Below are 22,286 nucleotides of genomic sequence, written 5' to 3'. Positions count from 1 at the left end.
TTTGCGATTCGATTTTATTTTGCAGAGTGTTTTTTTTAGTGGCTAGTGCATCTTGGATGGTGGTACAGGGTGCTTTGCTTGCTTTGACTGTGCTAGGTGGAAGGATGGGAGTTTCTAATTCTTTGATGATGGCAAACAGCTATTTACTATTTGAGGTTGCATTAGTAATGCGTAAGTTTAAGGAATTCGCTTTCTGGGTATATACTTCCAGCTCATAGGATTTGGATACTAGCTGAAGTTCTTTTTTGGTTTCACACGTAGGTTTTTTCTAAAGAGGTGTTCTAAAGCTCTTTTTTCCTTCTCTGTATTGAACCAGGTGTTACTGCGCTTAAGATCTGAGAAGGGCTATTTCATCAATAGTTGGTGGGACCAATCAACTCCAAAGTAAGCCATCTGGACATCCTCTCGGAGCTGGATGAAATTCCACTGCAGTTGCTGCTGGAACCGAATAGCCAGGGAGAGGAACACCAGATTGTTCATGTTGCTTTTAAGCTGGCCAGGAGCTCCAGGAAGATCCTCCGGACTCCCAGAAAAGCAGGACTGACCGTGCATGGGCCACCTCAGAGTGCGGGACCCATGATGCAAGGAAAGCCCAACTACACAGCCAGGAACCACAGTGTTGCTATTTGCGGTAGACGTGAAGAGCTGAAACACAGAAGTGGCAATTGTTTGACGATTGCTGGTTGCGAGCGGTGACCGTCCCATTGCAGTGCAGGATTCCCCAAAAGTCCTCTCTCTTGTCCCCAAGACTGAGGCCCAGGAACAACAGGTTCTGCAGAGCTGCACAGGAACAGAAGTCATCTGCTGCAATTTTCTTCAACCTAAAGGTACTGTAAAATCTGAGAGAACTTACCTCTTGTTGTGCCCCCTTGCTTGTCCTCGTTGGAGACTTGTCTCGGTTGCCTCTGTAGAGTTGCCAACAGCTTCTTTACCTCAAAGCCTAATCAGCTTGTGGCCCTACTTTAATTTTCTTCTTATTCTACAAAGATTTCTAAAACATTGTGCAAGACTTTTACTTACCTGCAAGAAGGCTTCTGTTTACCTTGACTTTTGTTAACTTAACATTGGCTGGCCTGGCTCCCTGAAGGACTTCTCTCCTCTGCTTAGGTATTGTGTCTTCCTTCCAGGAAGGGGTTAATAAATTTTGCATTGGGGGTTACCAAAAGTACTTACCTGCTTCGGAATATTTGTGTGATCTCTTGTTTTGTTCTAATAACCTTTTTCCTTTGACGTATTCCTAAATCTGATTCTAAATGCAACAGTGGTATATTAATGTCCCCAGCACCCTAACTATTGAAGTCACCTGAGGGTGTAGGTAGTGTCTGTGGGCCATCCCAAATGGGTACTTGCTGATTTAAAAATCTTAAGAGTGTGTATTTTTCAAGTGTATTTCAGTGTTACTGTTACAGTGCCCCTTCTGAAGAAGGCTTATTCTAACAGACTGATAAATTAATAATCGTTTAATCAAGAAACCTTGTGTGTAAGAGTTAATATGAATACTTGTCACTGTGAATCTCTGTGTAACTCCCCTACAGCTCACATTGACCCCTCTTGAGATAAGCCTGGCAGCTGAAAACGCTACGAACCTGTGTAGTACAGGCCTATACCAAAGGTTTGGTTCCTATTGCCAGTAGCTCAGGGTTATTGTAGTGCACCCAAAAGGGTACTGTATACAATCTTGCCTAACAATACTCCTGAACTATTCTAGGGATTGTGAGGGACTGTGGTGGGCCTTTGGCAAAAAGCAGCACTGGCTAGGACTGCAGAGTATGGCAAGTAGTCATTCTGGAGGGCATAGCAGCCGTTGGCCAGTAGCTACTCAGTGAGGCTTCGAGGTTGGGGGTCAGCACCAGCTTTAATAGCCTTGTCCACAGGCTAGGTCCAGAGGCCACTTAGGGGGCACAAAGGCCATGGCCAATAGCCACCACAGGTCACATGGCAGGCAGAAGACGAGTGTTTGAGGTTCACAGGGCAGTCCAGATCAAATAATCCCAGAGTCAGTCATATCCAATGTGCTCAATGGGTGGCCGGGAGGATGCTGGGGAAGGGCCAATGGCCCATCGGACCCATCATGAGGCTCAGGCGGGAGTGGAGGGGAGAGCAATAGCAACTGATTGGGGGCGTGGCCACAAACAATGCCAAGTGAGCACTGTCAGGATATTACAGTAGATCAGTGAAAAACAAGAATGTTCACTGAAAAAGCCTTGGTTACAGGGACGTTATGCTTAAGCTTCTGTTAGGGAGGTTTTTACACAGCCTTCTGGTGAGGGATGTGCAACCATCCAACCTAATGGTAAAACAGCATATCCAACCAAATGGGAAGCCAAACATCTCCAAGTGTAGTAGTAATGGCAGAGCAGTCTGTGTTAACGTTCGGAGGACTGTTAGTTCAGGTCAGTCTACGCAGGTAACCAAAGAAAACACCCCACACTTGGATGCTGAAAAAGGTACACTTTACTAAAGTCACACATATAGGCTATCGAGGCAGAATACGTTCTTTAGGGACACGTAGCGCACCATCTGATCAGTCCTGATTAAAGACAGCAGGTGTCAGTAAAGGCCCAATCTGCCTCCGCTATTCACTTGCGAGACCCCTCAGACCGCACAGAAACCACTCACAGAATGTAAGACAGTGTATAACTGGTAGGAGTCCTGTAACATTTATTTTTTATTTATAACACTCAGAATAGAACAAGCAACAATAAGAGGAAAAGCGCTCAACCAAGTCCAACAGACTGAATGGAGGGTTTGTAGAACTTTCCTACAATTATATAATTATAATGTGTTTATAAAACGCCTAATACCGGAAAACAAGGTTCTAAGTGCCGTTCCGGGATTTGAACCTGTGTTGCTCTGCATTGTTTTGCTTCCAAGACGAGTGCGTTGCCCCTGAGCCATGCTCCCATCTACTACTGAAGAGTAGTAGGAGTGTTCAGAAACGAGAGCCAGACACAAAGTTGTCATGTTTTTCGTAAACACTTATTAACTTAAACAGGTTTGGAAATTGACTCTCTGCCCCTATTCTAAAGAGGAGTTTCCCTACCTAAGAAAACTAAAAGTGAGGATCTGTCTGTGACAGGATGTCAGAAAATCAAAAGCTGTCCTTGTGTCCAAACATTCTATTCTGACTCCCAGGCTACAAACTAAATAAAGTGAGAAGGGAAAGGTTTTTAAGCTGGTATTGGCAAAAGGTGTTCTTAAATAGAAATAGAACGAAAACGTACTCCAAGATGGAATAGACCATGGTTCCAGAGGGTGACCCCCTTCCCCTGGATTCTTCAACGGTATCACAAATGTATCTGGGTGTCTTTCTTGGCCCACAACAATCCTGTTAGGTGAACAGCTTTTCAGCCTTCAAAATCCTTCTTTAAACACAGGTTCCTTTTAACAGTAGTTCCTTGTTTGTTTAACAAACTTCTTGGAGGTTTGCAATGTACCCAATATACTCCCCTGCCAGGATACCTTCACCTTTCTGGCGTACTCTCCTGCCAGGACTCATATTTTCAGCTGCTTGGTATATCTTTGCCAGGACTACTTTTCTTGTACTTTTAATTGCCTGGTACACTCTTGCCAGGGCTTCTCATCCATACAGTTCCTCGTGATATCCACAATCGCATATACTTTCTTTAACTCAGTATATTTATGTGTTTGAATGTTCGTTTCTACTTTCGACAAATTTGCACTTCATGCATTCATACATCATTGGGGTTTGGGTTTTCACATTGCCCTCTTCTCTGGCCAACAATCATCGTTTCAATACTTTCAACTTTGTAACCTTCAACTGGTCATTTGTGCGATAGCGGTAACACACCAGGGTACCCACCTTGCTTGGGCTCGCTCACCAGTTTTATGTGGCGCATTCGGTTTCGTTTACGCTGGTGCAGCATACCTCTGCTGCTTTCTTCCCACTCTAGGGCACTCAGACATTTCTCCTGCCTCTCCCTTGGCACCGCTCCTGCACACCTGCTTCCTTTCAGGCTCCGGTAGAGATCCTGCTGCCTCTCTGAGCTGTCGAGTGCCCAGGAGTCCTCTTGCGGCTCCTTGCGTCTCCACGGTGCTGCTCCCTTCTCTTTCGGGCGAAGCCCTCTGCTCCTTCACACAGGCTCGTGCCTCCAGCACTCGCACCCTTCTGTGGGAGATCAGACGTCTTTCCCTGATCTCTCACTGCCTCTACAACAGAAAGGACAAGCCCTCTCTCACAAGCAAAGTTCTTTAGTCTTGTTACCATCAACTTCAACGGGTCTCACCCCAGCTGGGTAATACAACAAACTTTCCCTGGTCTCCCCACCAGTGAGTGATACTGCAGTCTCTTCTTGGTGGGGGCACTCTGCTGATGTCCAGAGGTGCCCCTTCCTTCTGAAGGGGGTGGACTGACTTCATTGACACCTCCAGTGCTTTCCAGCTCCCCACAGACAGTTGGGAGGCAATGGTTCCCCCTTTCTTCTCTTGGCACAACGTTTTTCAGCCCTTCCTTCTCCAGCACAGGATTCCTGCAGCCAGGACCTTCAGGGACCTCTTTCACACTTACTGAGTCTTTTCTCCTCCTTATATTGGCTTGGGCCGATAGGATTTGGGGAAGGACTAGACTGCTGACAGTGGGACGTGATCATCATTACTCCTCTCCTTCGTCCCAGTGTGGTGGGGACAGTAGTCCCTCTCTGATAATATTGTATACAAGTTTGCAATAGGTTTTAAAGGCAAACTATGTTTGGAAGAAGAGTATGTTTTAAGGAACTCATGGTGGCAACAGTAAAGACAGACACAAGTGATCACAGTTCAGCGAGCTACAAACATCAAAATAATAAGGCAGTCCTAGTGGCGTCTTCACAAATAAATGGGCCTATACTAAAAAAATAATATTGCCAACCTTACAGCTAAGTTACAAAAATAGAGTGTGGGATAGTGTTCACAAGAAAAGAAAAGAGTTCACAAATGTTAAGTCAGGATGTGGAAGCCAGACGTCTCCCTTCCCCACATTTTTAGCACGGGATAAGATGGGACCCCTGAGCACAACACACTTTTGGGGGTCCTCAGCACGAGGGAACAGTTCCTTTCAATTGTATCGGGACCTTCGGTGGTGAAGTCTCTTTTCTACAAAAAATATTTTGCCTCTGAAGACCGAACGTGTTAAAAATCACAAAATAAAGTTCAACAATTCCGTATGTACGTTGGGTGGTGACTTTTCACTCCTGGATTCCCCCTCTTCTGGGCTCAGACTCTTCTCGAATGTTAGCCTCCCTCCATCGGGTTCACTACGGCTTTCATTCACAAGATTTCCCCTGTTGCATTCACAAGTCTCAATGTCTTTTTAAACAATCCACTGTGAACATCCCCCAGTCGGGTTCAATCTTTGTCAACACAATGTTTGTGTCGTTACCATGCTTCACCCAGTTCTGCAGGCATCCCGCCTGATCCGTGGTCTCGGCAAACCCGCCTGATCCTTGGTCTTGGCGCTCCCGCTTGATCCCTGGTGTCGACCTATCCGGTTTAGTCCATGGCTCCTTGAGTGCGCCCTGCCCGTATTTCACCTACCTTTTCTGATCTACTCTGCACTATTGACTTCGGAATTGCTTTCATGAGCATTACCTTACCTCCCAGTTCCCTGCTCACACTGTCTTCGTGGCCATGCGCTACCTGTTACACAAGGTAGAAAATCACCAGTATGGAAGGGATGTCACCAAAGGAAGACATCAAGCAAGTGTTAGATACTCGTCACAAGCAGCGCACCCCACTGAAATCAATTGGAGAAATACTAAAAATGACCACATGAAGGAAACGATTGCAGTCTCTCCAAAGCTCAAAGGTAAGCGCACTTATGGTGGGCACTGACAGACAAGAGCCAGACAAAACGTCCCCAAAGGGGGAGGGAGAGAGAGCCCTCGAGGCACAGACAGAAGAGCAGCTGCAGCTCATCCAGGGGAGGAACACCTTAGATAAGAGATTCAAGAAGATGGACACTGCGTACTTGAAGACTTCCTCCAGAGGGTCAAAACAGCAGGGCATATCAGTGACTGAGAATTCTCAAACAAGGCACATCACTCCTCCAGCACTAGAACACAGCCAGCTCCCAGCACAGCACAGAGAGGACTCGACCTTGTGAGGTGCACAGGGGGAGTTTGAGGTGGAGAAGGTTCTTTAAAGAGTTTTCAGACGAGAGCAAAAGGAATTGGAGGAGGAGAGAGGGGGTCGGTGTGGAGAAGAGGTGGATGGATGGAGAGGAAGAATAAGGAGGTGAAAAGTGGGGAGGTGGTTCAGAGTAAGGGGGATTTCAGGAGGAACAGAGGATATGGACAGAATAGATACGAACAAGGATGTCATCTCAAACAGAAATGACTTCCAAAGAAGGAAATGGCAGAGTGGAGGCCAACCATGTACAAGGTCCCTTAAAAAGAGAACAGAACATAAACCAGAGACAGGAACCCGAGAACAAGGTAACAATACAACACTAGGAGGGCCTTGTTAGCGAAGAATTGGTGCAGTCACACTGTGTGAGACTATACAAAACTTACCTGCTTGGTATTAGGTAATCCACATATTGGTATAGGTCGGTACCACGCAAGTTGGTAGCGTGACTGAGCAGCCAGACCTATCTCAAGAGGGGTAAATGTGAGCTGTAGAGCTGTGCAGATGAAACCCGTAAATACAAAAGTAACCAATTAACACTTGCACTCTCAAGGTTTCAGTTATAAATGGTTATTTATTTAAAATAAAGTTTTACATACGCTTTCTTTAAAAAGGCAATCAGAACAAGTTAGTGGATAATCTTGGATATGCTTCTTACACAATTTCTACACCCTGAGGCGACTTCAATCACAAGGACAGTAATGGCATTTATGTATCCCACCAGTAATACTTTGCAGATTCTAAGGTTGAAGAAAGGAAAGGTTTAAGGAAGGAAAAAGGTTAAACAGGTTCTCAGTATATGTGAGGACACTTAATCTTCCAATGAAATCTAGACCAGCCTTTCCCAGCAATAACAGTCTAAAAAAAGGTTACAACATATGAGGGACAAAACATATCAAAGTCAATGGGCTAGAAGAGTCTGCAGGGAGCCAGGACAGCCAGAGTCCATTTGAAACAGTCTATGGAGCTGAGGCACTTCTTAGATAAAGTCTTGCACAAAGTTGTAGAGTTTGTAGAAATCTTGTGTAGGGTCACAAGCTGTTAACCTGTGAAAAGCAGAGTTGGAATCAACTCTAAAGAAAAGCCAGTGCAAGTCTCAACTGAGAAAAGCACAGCTAAAAGAGACAATGAGGTAAGTGCCCCAAGTCAAACAGTACCTCTGATTTGAATTAGAGTGGTCCGGCTGGATTCTGTTCTGTTACAGCGGTGCAGACTCTGGGTTCCTGAACCTCAGTCGTTGGGACAAGAGGGAGGACGTCTGGAGCACTCCTGCGGCGGCCCTTTGGAGGTTGTCGGCAGCTATGGGCTGTTTTCAGTTCAGTGGCACTTTGCGGTTTCAGCACTTGGTAAACAGCACTGTCACGGATCTCAGATACCGGTTGGGCTTCCTTCACTCCTTGGGTCCTGCTCTCTGAAGAGGGGACGCAAGTTCTGGTCGTCCAGCTTCTAGAGGGTCCTTCTAGCTGGATTGCAGACGTTGCACTCTACTACAGATTTCTCATAGCACTTGGTTCTTGCAGCAGCAAAGAACTACAGCCAGTCAGGGAAAGTCGTCCAGTGGAGTTAGTCTCTGGGTTAGTTGGTCCACTAACCCAAGGGAAGAAGTCGTCCCTTCCGGAGCTTCTTTGTCGAATTGAAAAAGGAGTATCGGCACAGCAGTAGGGCTTCACCAGGCAATTCAAAGGTCCAGGAGGTTGCAGCAAGTTTTGTTCACTGTTTCTTCGTCGGGTGTTTCTCCCAGTGGATGACTCTGCCTCAAGTCCCAAAGCCCTCGCCTTTTAAGCAGGTTTCTCCCATTCATGCACAGCCTAGGGGTGGCTGTCCTAAAGGGACAGCCAGATGGCCAATCAGGACTGGTTGCATTCAGGCATTCCTAGAGAAAAAGCACAGGGGAGTTTCGGGAACCTCCCTCACATTCTGCTTTTCCAGATACACTGGAGCCAGGGACAGGCTTCAAGGCTGAAGCCCGCCAAAGGCAAAACGAACAAAGGGCTGAAATCTGCCTAGACACACAGAGTAAAACCCTAGAAAAACCTCACAAACTGAAAATTGTGAAAAAAGAAGACCAGGGCCAATTTGACGAAATGGTCACCCATGGGTGTTCTACTTTAGCTGAGAATTCAGCCTGCGGTAGAAACGCACAATGGTAGGAAAATTAAATCACTGCCATCAGCCATTTAAAGTAGTGAGGGTAACATATAAAATGTTACATGAGAATGTAGGATAAGGGCCTACAAGGTAACCCCCCAGCACTCCACATAAGATGGGGTGTGCTGGACCTACAAAGAGAAAAGGTAAGTAAAGTCAATTTCACATTACTTATTACTTATGAAGAGTAGTTTACACAAGAAAAGGTATTTAAACCTTATGAGAAATCCAAAGGATTTCTCTGTGACACTGCACTGAAGGTGCTGTGTGTCACCTACACAAAGTAGATGCCTATGAAGTTTGTCAGACTCCAGAAACAAAGAAAACACAGAATATAAATCAGATCAAAAACATATGAGTGAGAAAAAGGTCTCACTCACTCCAGGGTAAAAATTCAAAAGTCGTAAAGTCCAGCAAAAGCGTTGGGGGTCTCTAAGGTTCAAGGCAGTTTGCACAGAAATGGGAACTCTCCCAAACAGGCCTCATCACATAATGTGCACATTTACAGTTAATCGGAAGTAGTTTATGGGAGATGAGTGAAATGGAGGGTGCGATCGGGACAGTTAGGATCAGAGGTTGGTAATGTAGGGCAGAGGGGTTACTTCCATTGCGAGTAGATGGTATGGATATGAAGAGTTTTTCCCAAGTGAGGTCTTTGATATCCCGGGAGGAGAGCTTTCAGTAAAGTGGGTCAAGTAGGAAAAAGGAAAGGGGACAGAAGAGATGCAGAGTACGAGAGGAAGAGTGCAGTGAGATGGAGGCAGAGAGCTGGGTGTTTATTGAACGTTATCAGGGTGTGAAAAACGCCTAACTATCCCTAAATCTATGATGGGAGCAAGCTACGACCATCAAATAATAATAATACAGTCCTAGTGGAGTCTAGTCAAAGACAAAGGGCATATACTATAACTATTGCCAATCCCTACCGCTAAGTTACAAAATAGCGTGAGACAATGTTCACAAAAAAAGAAAGAAGTGTTCACAAATGATAAGACAGGATGGTTTAGCTGGGGTCTCCCTTCCCCACGTTTTCTAGCACAGGAAAAGGCGGGAAGCACAGCACACTCCTGGGCTTCGCCAGCACAAGCTTACAGTTAGTTTCCAAAATATCAGTGCTGTCTCTGGCCACGTCCCCTTCATACAAAGGCTCTTGCCTCATAGGACCTGATGTGGCATTACCAACAAAAACTAACGTTCCTTTTCTTAACCTTTTATGATGGGTGATTTCCCTTCACCCTTGGATCCCCCTCAACCAGGCTCAGACCCTTCTTGCAACGTGGGCCTCCCTCTGTCGGGTTCACTGCAGCCCTTCGCGATGTTCACGGGTGTATCAGGATTCACCCCAATCCGCAGGCATCCCTGCGTCGGGTTCACATTGGCTTTCTAACACCGTTCACAATTCGGTCGTCTCATCAGAAAAGCAGGGTTCCCTTCCCCTAGCTTAGTTTCGTCATCCCTCCGTCGGATTCACACTTGCCACAGTTCATAAGAAAATCACTCTAGACCCCCTAGGTTCACTTCTTACCCAAGTCTGGCCCACAGCCCCCAGCCAGACTTCACACAGTTCTTTTAACACAATGTTATAAGGGCTGTAACTGGTCACCCTAATTCGTAGGCATCCCTTAGTTGGGCTCACTTTTGCCCACAGTAAGGCAATTCACTTTGATTCCTCACTGTGTCAAAGACTTTTGACTATACATGGGGTTTTGCTCACCCCTTGTTGGACCACTTGACTTCTTACACCGGCCTCCCCTAGGGCCTCTTGGTATTTGCAGTTTCAACAAAAGGGACTAACCAGAATTGCTCAAATGAACGGCCACGTGGCGCCGGACCACTCTGCTGCTGGTCCTTCACTGGGTTTCCTTACAGTTCAGGTCCCCCTCTTCCGGGCTCAGACCTTCTCGCTCTCAGGGTCTTCCTTTGCCAGGCACAGGTCCCCAGGGCCCCCTCTTCCCGGCTCAGACTTTCTCCACAATGCTGTAAGGGTCTCCCTCTGCTGGGTGCAAACCCTTCTACAGTTTCCCCCCCCCAAGAAACAGTTTGGGTATTCCAGTCCCAGAATGCACTGCAGTATATTTTGCTCCTACCTCAAGCTCGCCGAAACGGCAATCTGTTGTCTTCGGGAGTTGCAGGAGTCTCAATGGGAATGTGTGCTGAGGTCAGGGCCTCATCACCTGCCGCTCAGAGGGGAAGAGCGCTGGTGTGGAGATCCAAGCTGCCCCTGGATTTGTCTCCTTGAGGTACAGGTCTTTCTCCTCACTGCAGCCTCTCCTTGTGGTGGTTCACTACTCCTCCAGGTCTCCCAGGGTCTCTGCAGCTCAAGTGATCTTCCTCTGCTCCCTCCTGCTCCTTGCTGTGCTTGTGTCTGTGGTAGTGTTCCTCTGCCAGACTCAGCCTTGCAGACTTCCTCCTCTGCTCCCAAGAGCAACTGACCTTTCCTCACCACCCGATTCCCTCTATACACCTGTGTGATGTTAATGGGTAGCAGGTGTGTGATTAGGATTGTGTCTGCCTGACCCTGCCTGACTTCATTAAGGGGGCAGCCTGCTGTCAGTGAGTTGTTGTCTGTTCTCTGGGTCCAAATGGGAGAATACCCCTGGGTTTCTCACGTGGGGGGGCGCTTTCAATGGTGGCAGCTAAACGCAGGGCACATGTACAGGAGGTTGAAGGGGCAGAAAGAGTAGCACGACAGGCGGAGGAGGAGGAGGAGGAATTTCTCTCCTCGTGGTCAAAGGAGGCCAAGGCGGCACTAGTTATGGCGCAAGAAACACTGCACAATGTGGAAATGGACAAGGCCAGGGAGGCACACTGGGCAAAGCAAGGCAAAATCCATGAAGCCTGGGATAAAGTGGGCAAAACGCTGGCCTGGCTTGAGAGGAGGGAGAAAGGGACGGATACGTGCGTACCCTATGCAACACCACAGGAGAGGAACTGACTAAGGATGCAGATATCGCTGAGGCCTTTGCGCAATACTACGAGTTGCTATATAGACCCGGGCAGAGGGGCCCCGCAGGGAGCGCGCCGAATGTATTGGACCAGGTACCTCTCCTGAGGCTCACTGAGCAACAGGCGCTGGGCATGTTGGCGGATATATCAGAGGATGAAATCTCATCTGCGCTTGCACAGTTAGTCAGGCAAAGCACCAGGGCCTGATGGGTTCCAGGTCGAAACATGGTAGCGAATGGGGGAAAAGGTAGTCTGTCTGCTGCACCGGCTCTTCTTACAGTGTAGACAAGATAGGAGTTTACCACCTGACCGGCTAACATAGTGGTCCTCTCGAAGCCTGGTAAGCATCCATAACAGTACCTTCATACAGGCCAATATCACTAATTAATGGGGCGGCGAAGATCCTAGCTCGAGTACTGGCCAATCACTTGGTGGGGGTAATCCGCTCGTCATTACGCCCGGACCAATGTGAGTTTCTGCACTCTAGATCCATGCAAATGAAATTGCGCCAGGTACAACTCGCCATAGAACATGCAACCGAAATACCGGACACACTGGCACTCCTCGCCATAGACTTTGAGAAGGTGTTCGACTCGCTCTGGGAGATCATGGGCCACATGGGCTTCGGTGAACATTTCCTTGCCTGTGTTTGCCTACTATACACTGCCACTGCCCCAACGGCGGTGATGAGAGTGAACGGGATCACCTCCAGAGCCTTCACTATCGGACGGGGCACGCGGCAGGGTTGTCCCCTGACCAGCTGCTGATCATACTAGCGATATAACCATTAGTGATACAGCTTAGGGAAAGCCCGGAGTGGGTGGGATTCAAATGGCCCTGAGAGGGGCTGGGGGGGGAGGGACGTGGGGTACAGGGTTTCCCTCTACACAAATGACCTAATATATTGGATTATAAATTGGCCATCTTCCAGGCATAGGAAGAGTTCTTGGGGAAAAAGATTAATGCCGCTAGTAATCTTCCGAGGGAACTGTTTTCTATTGTCTCCAATTTCTGCAACCCCAGCTGTAAAGATAACCCAATTGCCAATTGATCATTCAACTGTGCAGGCTAATCTCTTTAACTCATGTTTTGTCGATAAGATAGAAGGTATTAAGGCTGAGATTCTTCTGGCCTCCGCTTCTAACTCATTGGTATTATCTGACACTTCCACTGTGGCCACTTCGAATGATATACATCCCCCAACCTACTTTTGATTTTCAACTAGTATCTGAAGAAGTTACATATCAATTGTTGGAGAATCTTAAAGCCACTATCGATTCCTTATCCCCTTTTCCGGCATATGTAGTCAAACCCTTTGCTCAGGATCTGAACCCCTTTATGACAAATTATGTCAATAAATCATTCACTCATGGGATCGAACCTGACTGTTTGAAGAAATCGACAATTACTCCCCTATTGAAAAAGCCAACACTGGATCCTAATTCTCTTCAGAATTATCGTCCTATTGCTGGGGTCCCGTAGCCAGCAAAAATTCTCAAAAAGGTGGTTACTGGTCCATTAGAGAAATTTGTGGATCATCAACAGTTACTGGATAAGTTCCAATCAGGTTTTAGACCTGGCTTTGGAACCGAGACCGCCCGCCTTGCTGTTCAGGATGATTTGTTAAAGACCGCGGACCAGGGAGAACTTTCTCTCTTGGTAATGTTGGATCTATCCGCAGCCTTCGATACTGTGAATCATCTTATTCTCCTTGAGCGATTGCAAGAGGTAGGAAAGGTTTCGGACCATTCCATCGGCTGGTTTTGGTAATTCCGGACTAATCATCAAAAACAGGTGAAACTGGTGGAGTTTATTTCAGATCTAATTAGACTGAATTGTGGAGTCCCACAGGGGTCATCCCTCTCACCGTTGTTGTTCAACTTATATATCCGGCTCCTTCTGGAGATTTTTAGACGCTATGGGTTAAAATTTTAATTCCTACGCGGATGATACCCAAATCTTCATTAGGGTGGTTCATTTTGCCAAAGCTCACAGCAAATTGGGGCCGTGCCTGGATGAAGTAAGTAAATGGATGTCCAAAAACCAATTTCAACTTAATGCATCTAAGACTGAACTCATTTTGTTCGGTCCTAGACATCTGCTGACTGCCACCATGGAATGGTCTATTCCAACGCTTTTGGGAAAAAGCTTAAAATTAGTCTCAAGAGTAAAGAAATTGGGATGCGTGTGGCAAGATAACCTGGGCAGCGAGGGTCAAGTGAGAGCTAAGGTTCAGGCAGTACACTTCATCCTGAGGCTCCTACGAAAAGCACTCCCTTATATCCCCGATGAAGACCGTGCTGCGGTGGTCTGTGCCTTGGGAATTCCAGCTAAACAGATCCATAGACTCCAAAAAGCATAAAACGTGGTGGTTAGGATGATTTTCATATTGGGCAGAACTGCTCATGTATCATCATTCCGCCGTGATTTGCATTGGTTGTCGATAGAGGATCGCATAAAATTCAAGGCAGCTTGCCTTGTTTTTAAATGTGTTAATGGAACTGCCCCTCAATATTTGAGAGATTTGATCCACCCATACTGTCTCGTGAGACAACTGCGCTCTAGTGATCTTCATCTTCTATCTGTAACCCATTCGGTGCACAAGACCCTGGGAGACGGAAGATTTTCAGTATTTGGTCCAAAACTAAGGAACTCTTTACCGTTGGAGTTGAGAACTCTTAACTCTCTTTATCAATTTCATAGAGCACTGAAAACGTTCCTGTTCAGATAGGCCCCTTTACTCTCTGCAGTCTTGTATTTGGGTTTAGCTATGTTCGCCTCGAATAATGTTCCATCTGCGCCATTATACGGTTCGGTTCATTCTGTACACACTATACATTCAAAAATACAAATATACATGATCAACCCGAGGGCCTTGTGCCCGGCGGTAACGGAAATATTGCAGGCACACCAAATCTTTAGCAGGCTCAAAATAAACTAGCAAATGTCAGTTCTCTTCCCAGTACAAGGGGCCGTGTCAATGCTTCCGGAGGAATGCTCATACAAAATAGCAGCATCTGGCTTCAAACACCTGGATATCCACCTCAACCAACTAAATCTCTCCCCTGTGGGGAATAAGTTAGCACAGATCATCACACATTGGTGGTCCCTCCCACTGACCCTCTTGAGCAAAGCAGCACTTTTTAAGATGCTTCCACTCCACAAGTGCCTCTACGTCCGGCAGAACACCCTGCTCCCGATTACAAAGACGGTCTTTGTAGAAATCGAGGAATCCCTGCGGGTGCTCCTGATGGGGGTGGGGGGGACAACCACGAGTGCCATTGAGAACGCTACAGCAGTTAGTGTGGGAGGGAGGGAGGGAATAGGCCTACCAAACCTGCGCAGGTACTACTGGGCAGCACAGTTAGGTGTCATGAATGAGTACCTACACAGTGACCCTTCGCTCCGCAACATCACATCAGAGTGTAGGCGGATGATAGACCGGACACCTACAGAGGTACTGTACGGGGGGACAAGACAGGAGAGGACACCCCCTGGGCTGAGGCGCCACACGTGCCATGTGTGGGCACAGGCGCATCTGGAAATTCGGTGGGTGGGAAAGCCGACCTTTAAACAGCTCATCTGTCATTACATGCACCTACCGGAGCTCGGGAAGATGGGGTACTTTGAGAGCTGGGCGACAAAGGGCATAGACATGCTAGCAGACATGATACAGGAGGGACGCCTTACAAGGACAATATGGCCTGCTGGCAGGGGAGACATTCCACTATGCACAAATAACAGACGTCATGAGTGCCCAATTTCCTGGTCTGGGCGAGGTCCCAAAGAGTTCCCCTCTGGAAGCCAACTTGTCCCCATCGGGTATTCCCTCCAAGGTCACGTCCACATTGTATCAGGTGCTCATGGCATTTGGGGCCACAGAAATTGCCCGCCTGAGAGAAATGGGAGTGGGACCTGGGGCAGTTGGAACCATAGCATGAGTGGAGGCTCCAATGTTCCTGAAGGAGGTGGGAATAGTGGCACGGCTGTGGCTAATCCAATTCAAGATCCTCCACAGGGTATATTGCTCCTGTACTGCACTGGCCAGGTGGGGCATGATGGAAAGCGATGTATGTCTCAGAGGGAAGGCAGTACTTTCTACCACACACTTTGGGACTGTGTACAGATTCAAGTCTTCTGGGGGAAATGCGTGCGCAAGCTGTCCAGTGTATAGGACCGAAACTGGCTCTGTTTGGGATATGGGAGGACACTGAATTCACAAAATATGAGAAATTGTTCCTTGCGGTAGCACTGGGGCTGACCAAGAGACGGATAGCAGCATCCTGGGGCTTTGCAGAGCGACCGAAACTAAGCCAATGGGTGGCAGGAAATGGACAGCTGCTCAGCCCTGGAGAGGAGAAATGGACAGCTGCTCAGCCCCGGAGAGGAGAAATGGACAGCTGCTCAGCCCCGGAGAGGAGAAATGGACAGCTGCTCAGCCCTGGAGAGAAGAAATGGACAGCTGCTCAGCCCTGGACATGAGAGTGTACAGAGCAAGGGGTTGTCCCCAAACGTTTTTAAAGATATGGGGGAGGTGGGTGGTCGAGGGATGAGGAAATGGACCGGTCAGAATGTTTTCACCCTGAATCTGCCTGCTGACCGATGTAGATTGTTGGCACCCTGGCCGAGAAGGGCCTGAGGCGAACTATGGGCTAAGACTCTACTGTATTGTGCTCAAGATGTACCTAGGCTTGTGTCTGTTTTCTTTTCTCTTATGAAATAATAAACAGATTGGTTAAAAAAAATATTGTGACAAGTGAACAACAAATGCACCACAATATGGGACACGTATGTTCCAAAGCTAACGCGGGTTGAGACTAGATAAAATCCTGTGGATGTGCAAGCACCAGAAGAATATCAACTGTGCTTTCCAGGGCTTGCCAGCTTCCCAGTGTAGACCAAAAATAGGTGCAATCAATGAGACTCTGTACATTCCAGACATAGCACTGATGGACATGTACTGGGTGTTTGGCCAGCGGGCGTACTTGCACCTCCCACCAGTAGTACATCGTAGCATTCCGGCATCAATACACGTTTCTATCCCAGCTTCCAGCCGAGGCTGCAGATGAAAAGACCTTCACACCAAACAAATAACCATCTCATCGTCTCACGAGGCAGACCTATGCAACTAGAAAGGAATGTGTCGAGCCAAGCGCGAGCAGGGCTACTTCCCTCTCTAAGGGACGATCTTGTGGAAGCCAGGGCAGAGGTCTTGCACTGCCAAAACAGCCCTATTCAGATTTAGGGCCCTGGGCCCCCATGATACTGGTCACTCCTTTTGAACTACCACATGCCCACCATTAGAATTCTGACTGATTAGTGTGGTCCTAGCATAGCCCAGGTTAAGGTCTAGCGAGGGGGAGGCTGCCAAGAGGGGATCACAGAGCAGGATGTCTTGTGATTTGTACTACGGGGTGCACAGGGTGAGGATAACAAATCTAGATCAATAACCGGGAGTCATAGTGGGGGTTTGTCCTCGAGAGTATCCACTGAGCTTATGTACGATTTACCAGGTGTACATCACGTGACTTTCACATGAAGAGAAGAGCATTCTTAAGTAGGGATCCAAACACATTCCTGGGATCCATCAGTAACAAGACAAGAGGCCACGTGGCAGGGGATTGACTAAAAAGTAATAACGATCAATCACTTGGCATCCCATATGGAGCGAGTGGTATGTATATAGGGGAGGGTTAATGAGCTCAGGGAATTAGTAATGTATGTTGCTTGCATCATTTGTGACAATTGCCCTTAAGCTGAAGTGCTTTACCTTAAAGCAGTGAGCAGTACTAACCAGTGAGCTCCATGGCACTCGTGAGAGAATGCCCCTAGTGGCATGCCATTCTCTTTCTTTGAAAAATAAAACCTTGCTATCCTTGCAAGAGGTGCGCCTAGCCTTTCCCCTCAAAGAAGTATGATTTCTGGTCTGGTTGCCAGTAGTCCACCCTATAGGTGCTTCAGCCCTTGGACTAGTGGGACGAGCTAGTCGACGCCTTCTCAAGGATCTAGCCCTTCAGAGCCTTTAGAAGTGTCACTGGACTACTCGGTGGACTGATCAATTCTCTCGTGGGCTACCTCACCAGAACCGCTGTCGTTCCAAATTCAAGTTCAGAACCTTTGGTGGTCACCAACCTGTACCACAAGCAGCCTTTTCACCTAATTACAGCTTTCCACCCCAAGGGAACCTGGCCTTGGAGCAGCTGCTGCGACAGCCACTGGAATGACGCCTTGTCACCTGTGTGCGGAGACAGTCCCTGGAACTCGCCTTCCTCCAACCTATGAAGTGCCCTGAAGGGGTCTGCATCAGTGGAGTCTGGATTTCTTCTCGAAAGGGGTTGCATCGTGCATTTCCTTTCAACTGGACAAATCTTGGAACCTGCAACTGCTGGGCAACACTCACTGGAAAAAAGGGCCCCAGACGATCCACAAAGACATCTGGGAAAATCAAAGTCTGTTTGTCTCCGGTCTCCATTCCACTCACCTTTGGTAGTCGAACCTGGGTCGGATCTCATGCCACTGGTTAACATTAGGTCTGGAAGAAAGGAGACCACTTACTTACCTCTGGTAAAACTGTTGTAGAACTTTGAAATAGTTTGAACCTATCACCACCACAAGCCTATTAAATCCTTCCTACAGAGAAACCGTTCTGGTGACAAACATTTTGTGGCCCCTGTGACTTCTGTGCACCATGCCCCAATTCAAATGGTTGTATACTAAGTGACCTTTTCACAATTGACCAAGGGAGAATTGACCTAATTTAGAAGGTCAATTAGGACATATGTGCGTGGGAAACCCACGCAAACCCCACACACAATCCAAAACCCCCTGCAACACCCCACCCAATCCCCTAATATGTATAATCCAAAACCAACCCAATACATATATAAAATAACTAAAATTTTATAAAGTTCAATTGTGCAGAAGGTCAATTAGGAACACTATAATTAGGTCAATTGTGCAAAAGGTCAATTGTAAAAGGTCAATTTGGGTACTACTGTTCAATTTAGTGTTTGGGCTTCTTAAGTTAGGATATTGCCTTGTGATTTGGTTCCAATCATTGACTACTGCATCTAAATTACTTACCTGCTTTGCTGTCTAAGTTATCTGATGTACATTTTAATGTATGGTGAATTGTATATATTTGTAGCAGTGTTGTGCGATAATACTACCTGTTAGATTCATTTTGCAGTGTGTTCATAAGGCCCAGAACAAATAAATAGATTTTTATACTCTGCTGTCTAAACTGAATTATTGTGTACCATACTGCGGGGACTCATTAAGGGCCCCTGGCGCCACTCACGCTCCTGGAATTAACTCTTGACCACTCTCCACGCTAGCTTGATTGGGCTTTGGCTAACCTCTCAGAGCTCCCTGTTCATCAACTAGGGTGGTGTCCTAAAATCTGTCCACCAGGTCGGGTTCTAGAAATGCATCATAACACCCTTGCACCCCAGACAAAGGGGTTGCCCACGAGTCTAGACCTTACATGGCGCGGTGCACCCAGACCTTGGCGTGTCGCACTGAGAGCATGGCGCGGCGCACCCTGACCGTGGCGCGGTGCACAGAGCCCTTGGTGCAGTGCACAGAGACACTGGTGCAGTGCAGAGAGACCCTAATGCTGCCCACAGTGGCTTTTGAGAGACGTTTGGTGAACACCAAGACTATTTGTTGAAGACTAGAAGAAGCCATCCTGTACAGTGTTGGAAGAAACTCAAAACTCTTACACCTGGCCACACCAAGAAAATAAATATTCTGAAATGCAATAATCATTTTGAGGCATATGTACTATCTGTTACAGCACATCAAGCACACCACAAACACATACACATACACATGCACAAACACAAAATGGGCATAAGACTCACGGCTTCCAGTTGTTTGAAACTGTTCTCCAGATGCTGCTGAGCTCTCCTCCCCTCTTGAAGATGCTAGAAATGTAAGATATGCACAAAATTATTTTGCACGACACCATTGATGCAGAGATCATGTCTGTTCTGGACTTCGGGAAGGTGGGCGAACGGATTATGACTTACGGTCACAGATGGCCAACACTGGGAGAGCTAGCCATCCACAGCAGAGTTTCAAGGAACCAAGTGATATTTAGGGGAAGAGGGCTTTGGAGAGGTGGGCCCGTTAGCACTGTGCAGGCTGTGGCAAGATAAAGCAGGAGGTGGAAGAGGGACTATTCAGGGTCTGGTGTGACCGCTCACCCTTCAAGCTAGCGGGGTGCATAGTGCAGCAAAAACAGCAGGGAGAGCAAGAGGGACGCACTTGAAGGATGACCTATAACGCTCCAGGGTGACTAGGGTCAGCAACCACTGTTTGGAAGGAGCTCTCCAAGGTCATGTGATGTCTCATACTTTCTAGCCCATTGTTGCCACCGAGCCCAGGTCAGGTATAGGGTACGCAGGATATAGGCCTCAGGCGAGCTGTGCGACGCATGGCAGAACATTCCCACCACTCCTGCATTACCATCTTCCTCTCCTGCTTGACTTCCTGCGAGAACTTCACCAGATCCAGGCATATCTGGGTCATGAGCGTTTCAGCCACCACCTCCCGCTGGCCGGCAAAGTCATTCAGTTCCTTCACCACCTGTTGAAAGGAGATGTACTGGGAGAATCTGAGGATTGAAGGGTACGGGGAGGGGATATGCAAAGGTAAAGGAGAGAAGGATGAGTAGGGTGCGAGAGAGGCGAATAGAAAGTGCAGGTGGTGGCAGGGTATAGGTTGGAAAGAGGAATGAAAGGGGTAGAGTGAGGAAAGTGACAAAGAAACAGAGTAAGAAAAGAGTGAGACGAAGGGTAAGAGGCGATGGGAAGATGTAACAAAACAGTGGGGAATGGAAAGAGAAATGAAGAGAAGGAGAGCGCGGGGGAAAGGGAGACATTAATAATGTGCTGCCATGCTTCATCACCCTACCCACAGAAGCCTGTACTGTACTGTTACTTTAATACGTTTTATTTTTAAATTCAAACTGTGCATATTTATGGCGGAACTCCTGGTAACTGTTCTGACAATTCTGCATCCTAAGTTTAAGGCTGCTGTTCAGGCCAAGCTGAACAAGAAGCAGGCTGAGTGCTGGGTGTTGACGGTACAAAACAACCTGCCAATCTCTGCTTTATGCAATTTGTGACTGCTCACATGTCAACAAAATGTCAATATCAAAGATACTGAAAGTGGACTTTCCAAAACAGATTTCCAAGATTGTATGTAGTAACCCTGTGGGAGAGTACACCAGCCTTGTCCTCTAGGCAATAGGTAACCCAACCTTTGGTAAAAGTTTGTACTAAACACGTTGGTAGAGTGACTGAGCAGCCAGGCTCATCTCAAAAGGGGAAGGCAGAAGGTTGGCAGAAAAAGGACAGCGAGGTTCAGCGCAAGGACTGAGTAAATTTGTGTGGTTTGGATGGGCTGCAGGCGAATGCAGTTGTGGGAACCAGCCAAGTTGCCCACAGGGTAATTATTGCAAGGAGGGTTGTTTTGCAAACACACTGCGCAGTATAAAGGTAAATTGATTTGTAGTTTAATCAAAAGATGATGCAGCCTGACACGTGTTTCGAGCGACTGGCTCTTCTACTGAGGCTGCATATTAGATATACAGTAATTAAATCAAATACAATTGGAACCGTGGTGCGTAGAGCAGACCCAACCATGAAACGAGCAGTTAGGTGGACCAATCCGACCAATGCAAGAAACCGATAAAACCATAATATGACGACAAAGTAGTGCTGATAATTGCATTGTGACAGGTGAAACAATTCTTAGAAAAAAGATATGCGACCCATATGGGGTAAATATTTCCAATTCGGGCATTGCCAGAGGTTGAGGAGAAAAATGTGGGAAGAATAGAAAGGAACTCAATTAGCATTTGGAGCAATGTTGGCCATACAGTTAGTCAAATAAAGTGCAAGGACGTTGTAAGGTACCTTAATTCTGGACTTCCATTTGCGATCACTACAGGGAAAAGATTATAAGAACATCTGGTTTTTTAAATTTTGCGTGGCAAAGGGAACAAAAAGGAATAGGTTGCTGGAAATGTAGTAAATTGTAAACAACAGAACTGGGCACACTTACCCATGAATTGGTGTGATATTAATTTAATTATAAGCGTGGGCTCCTCTGCAAAGAAAATTGGGTTATGTTGGTGTTGTATCCAAATAGGGGAGACAGCTTTGTGCAGCCAATATGGTACTTAATTTAATATTGTGGACTGTGAAGATTCATAAGCACGTACCTTTGATATGCTGTTGCAAGGCAGGCTTTAAATTAAACGTTTCATTGGACCCGCTAAGGTGAGGATTAGATATTTGTATCGGTAGACGGGCAGCTGTTCCGGGCAGAAAAAGAAGCGAAACCGACACACTAATTAGCTGATCTGGAGACCGTCTAGATGGTCAGATGTGCACGCTTAGAACCTCCGAACACTCTAGGGGTCTACGCGCAAGTGCTCAGCTTACTAGCATTTCCGCTATGTGCGAGACGCAGGAGCCAAGCCGTCCGTTGCTCCTGCTGTGTATTTTAAACAATAGGGATACGTTGACATGGAGCTGTGCACGGCCGTGCGTGCCAACGTATCCGCCATCTTGGGTGTACTTTCTTGGACTAGATTAAGATAGTAAGCCACTAAAATAAAGTATAATTGGTACCTGATGACATTGTGCTAAATAGAAGGCACCTATGTCAAATATTTATGAAATTGAGGTGCCGTAATGATGGGATGGAAATACCAGGTAATTGGTTTAAAAAGGGGACAATTATCTGAAGGATTGCGTGAGAACAGACATATGGACTCAAGCTTTTGTTATAGTTCAGTTCATGGAGTCTGGTATATACCGACATAGATTAAGTGACTTAAAGGCATGTAGTGCGGCTGATCAAGGCTAAGTGAGTTAGCCAATATATACATGATTGCCAAAAAATAGGTGGACAAGTAAATAGATCAATACCCATTGCTGGGGTAGTGATGTATCCTGCTGGTACAGGCGTGTTCTACATAATATGAATGCTAATTATGCATTCATGATCAAATCCTATCTGCACTGGTGAAGTGATGGACATAACTAGGGTCA

The 22,286-nt window shown here is 46.9% G+C and overlaps 1 protein-coding gene across 4 annotated transcripts in view; it reads right to left on the bottom strand.

Moving 5' to 3' along the window:
• The window catches only part of TRIP10 (thyroid hormone receptor interactor 10), a 530,573-nt gene that overhangs the window by 164,302 nt on the left and 343,985 nt on the right, over positions 1-22,286 (bottom strand). For all 4 annotated transcript variants that reach the window (XM_069604418.1, XM_069604420.1, XM_069604421.1 and 1 more), the window contains 2 exons: positions 19,690-19,837; positions 19,083-19,145 (listed from right to left, as the gene is read on the bottom strand). In XM_069604418.1, coding sequence (XP_069460519.1) covers positions 19,083-19,145; positions 19,690-19,837 — 211 coding nt within the window. The remainder of the gene's footprint in view (positions 1-19,082; positions 19,146-19,689; positions 19,838-22,286) is intronic.

Source organism: Ambystoma mexicanum, chromosome 3q, assembly GCF_040938575.1.
Source record: "Ambystoma mexicanum isolate Mex_15411 chromosome 3q, UKY_AmexF1_1, whole genome shotgun sequence".
Lineage (NCBI taxonomy): Eukaryota > Metazoa > Chordata > Amphibia > Caudata > Ambystomatidae > Ambystoma > Ambystoma mexicanum.
This window is presented reverse-complemented; position numbering and strand designations above follow the sequence as displayed.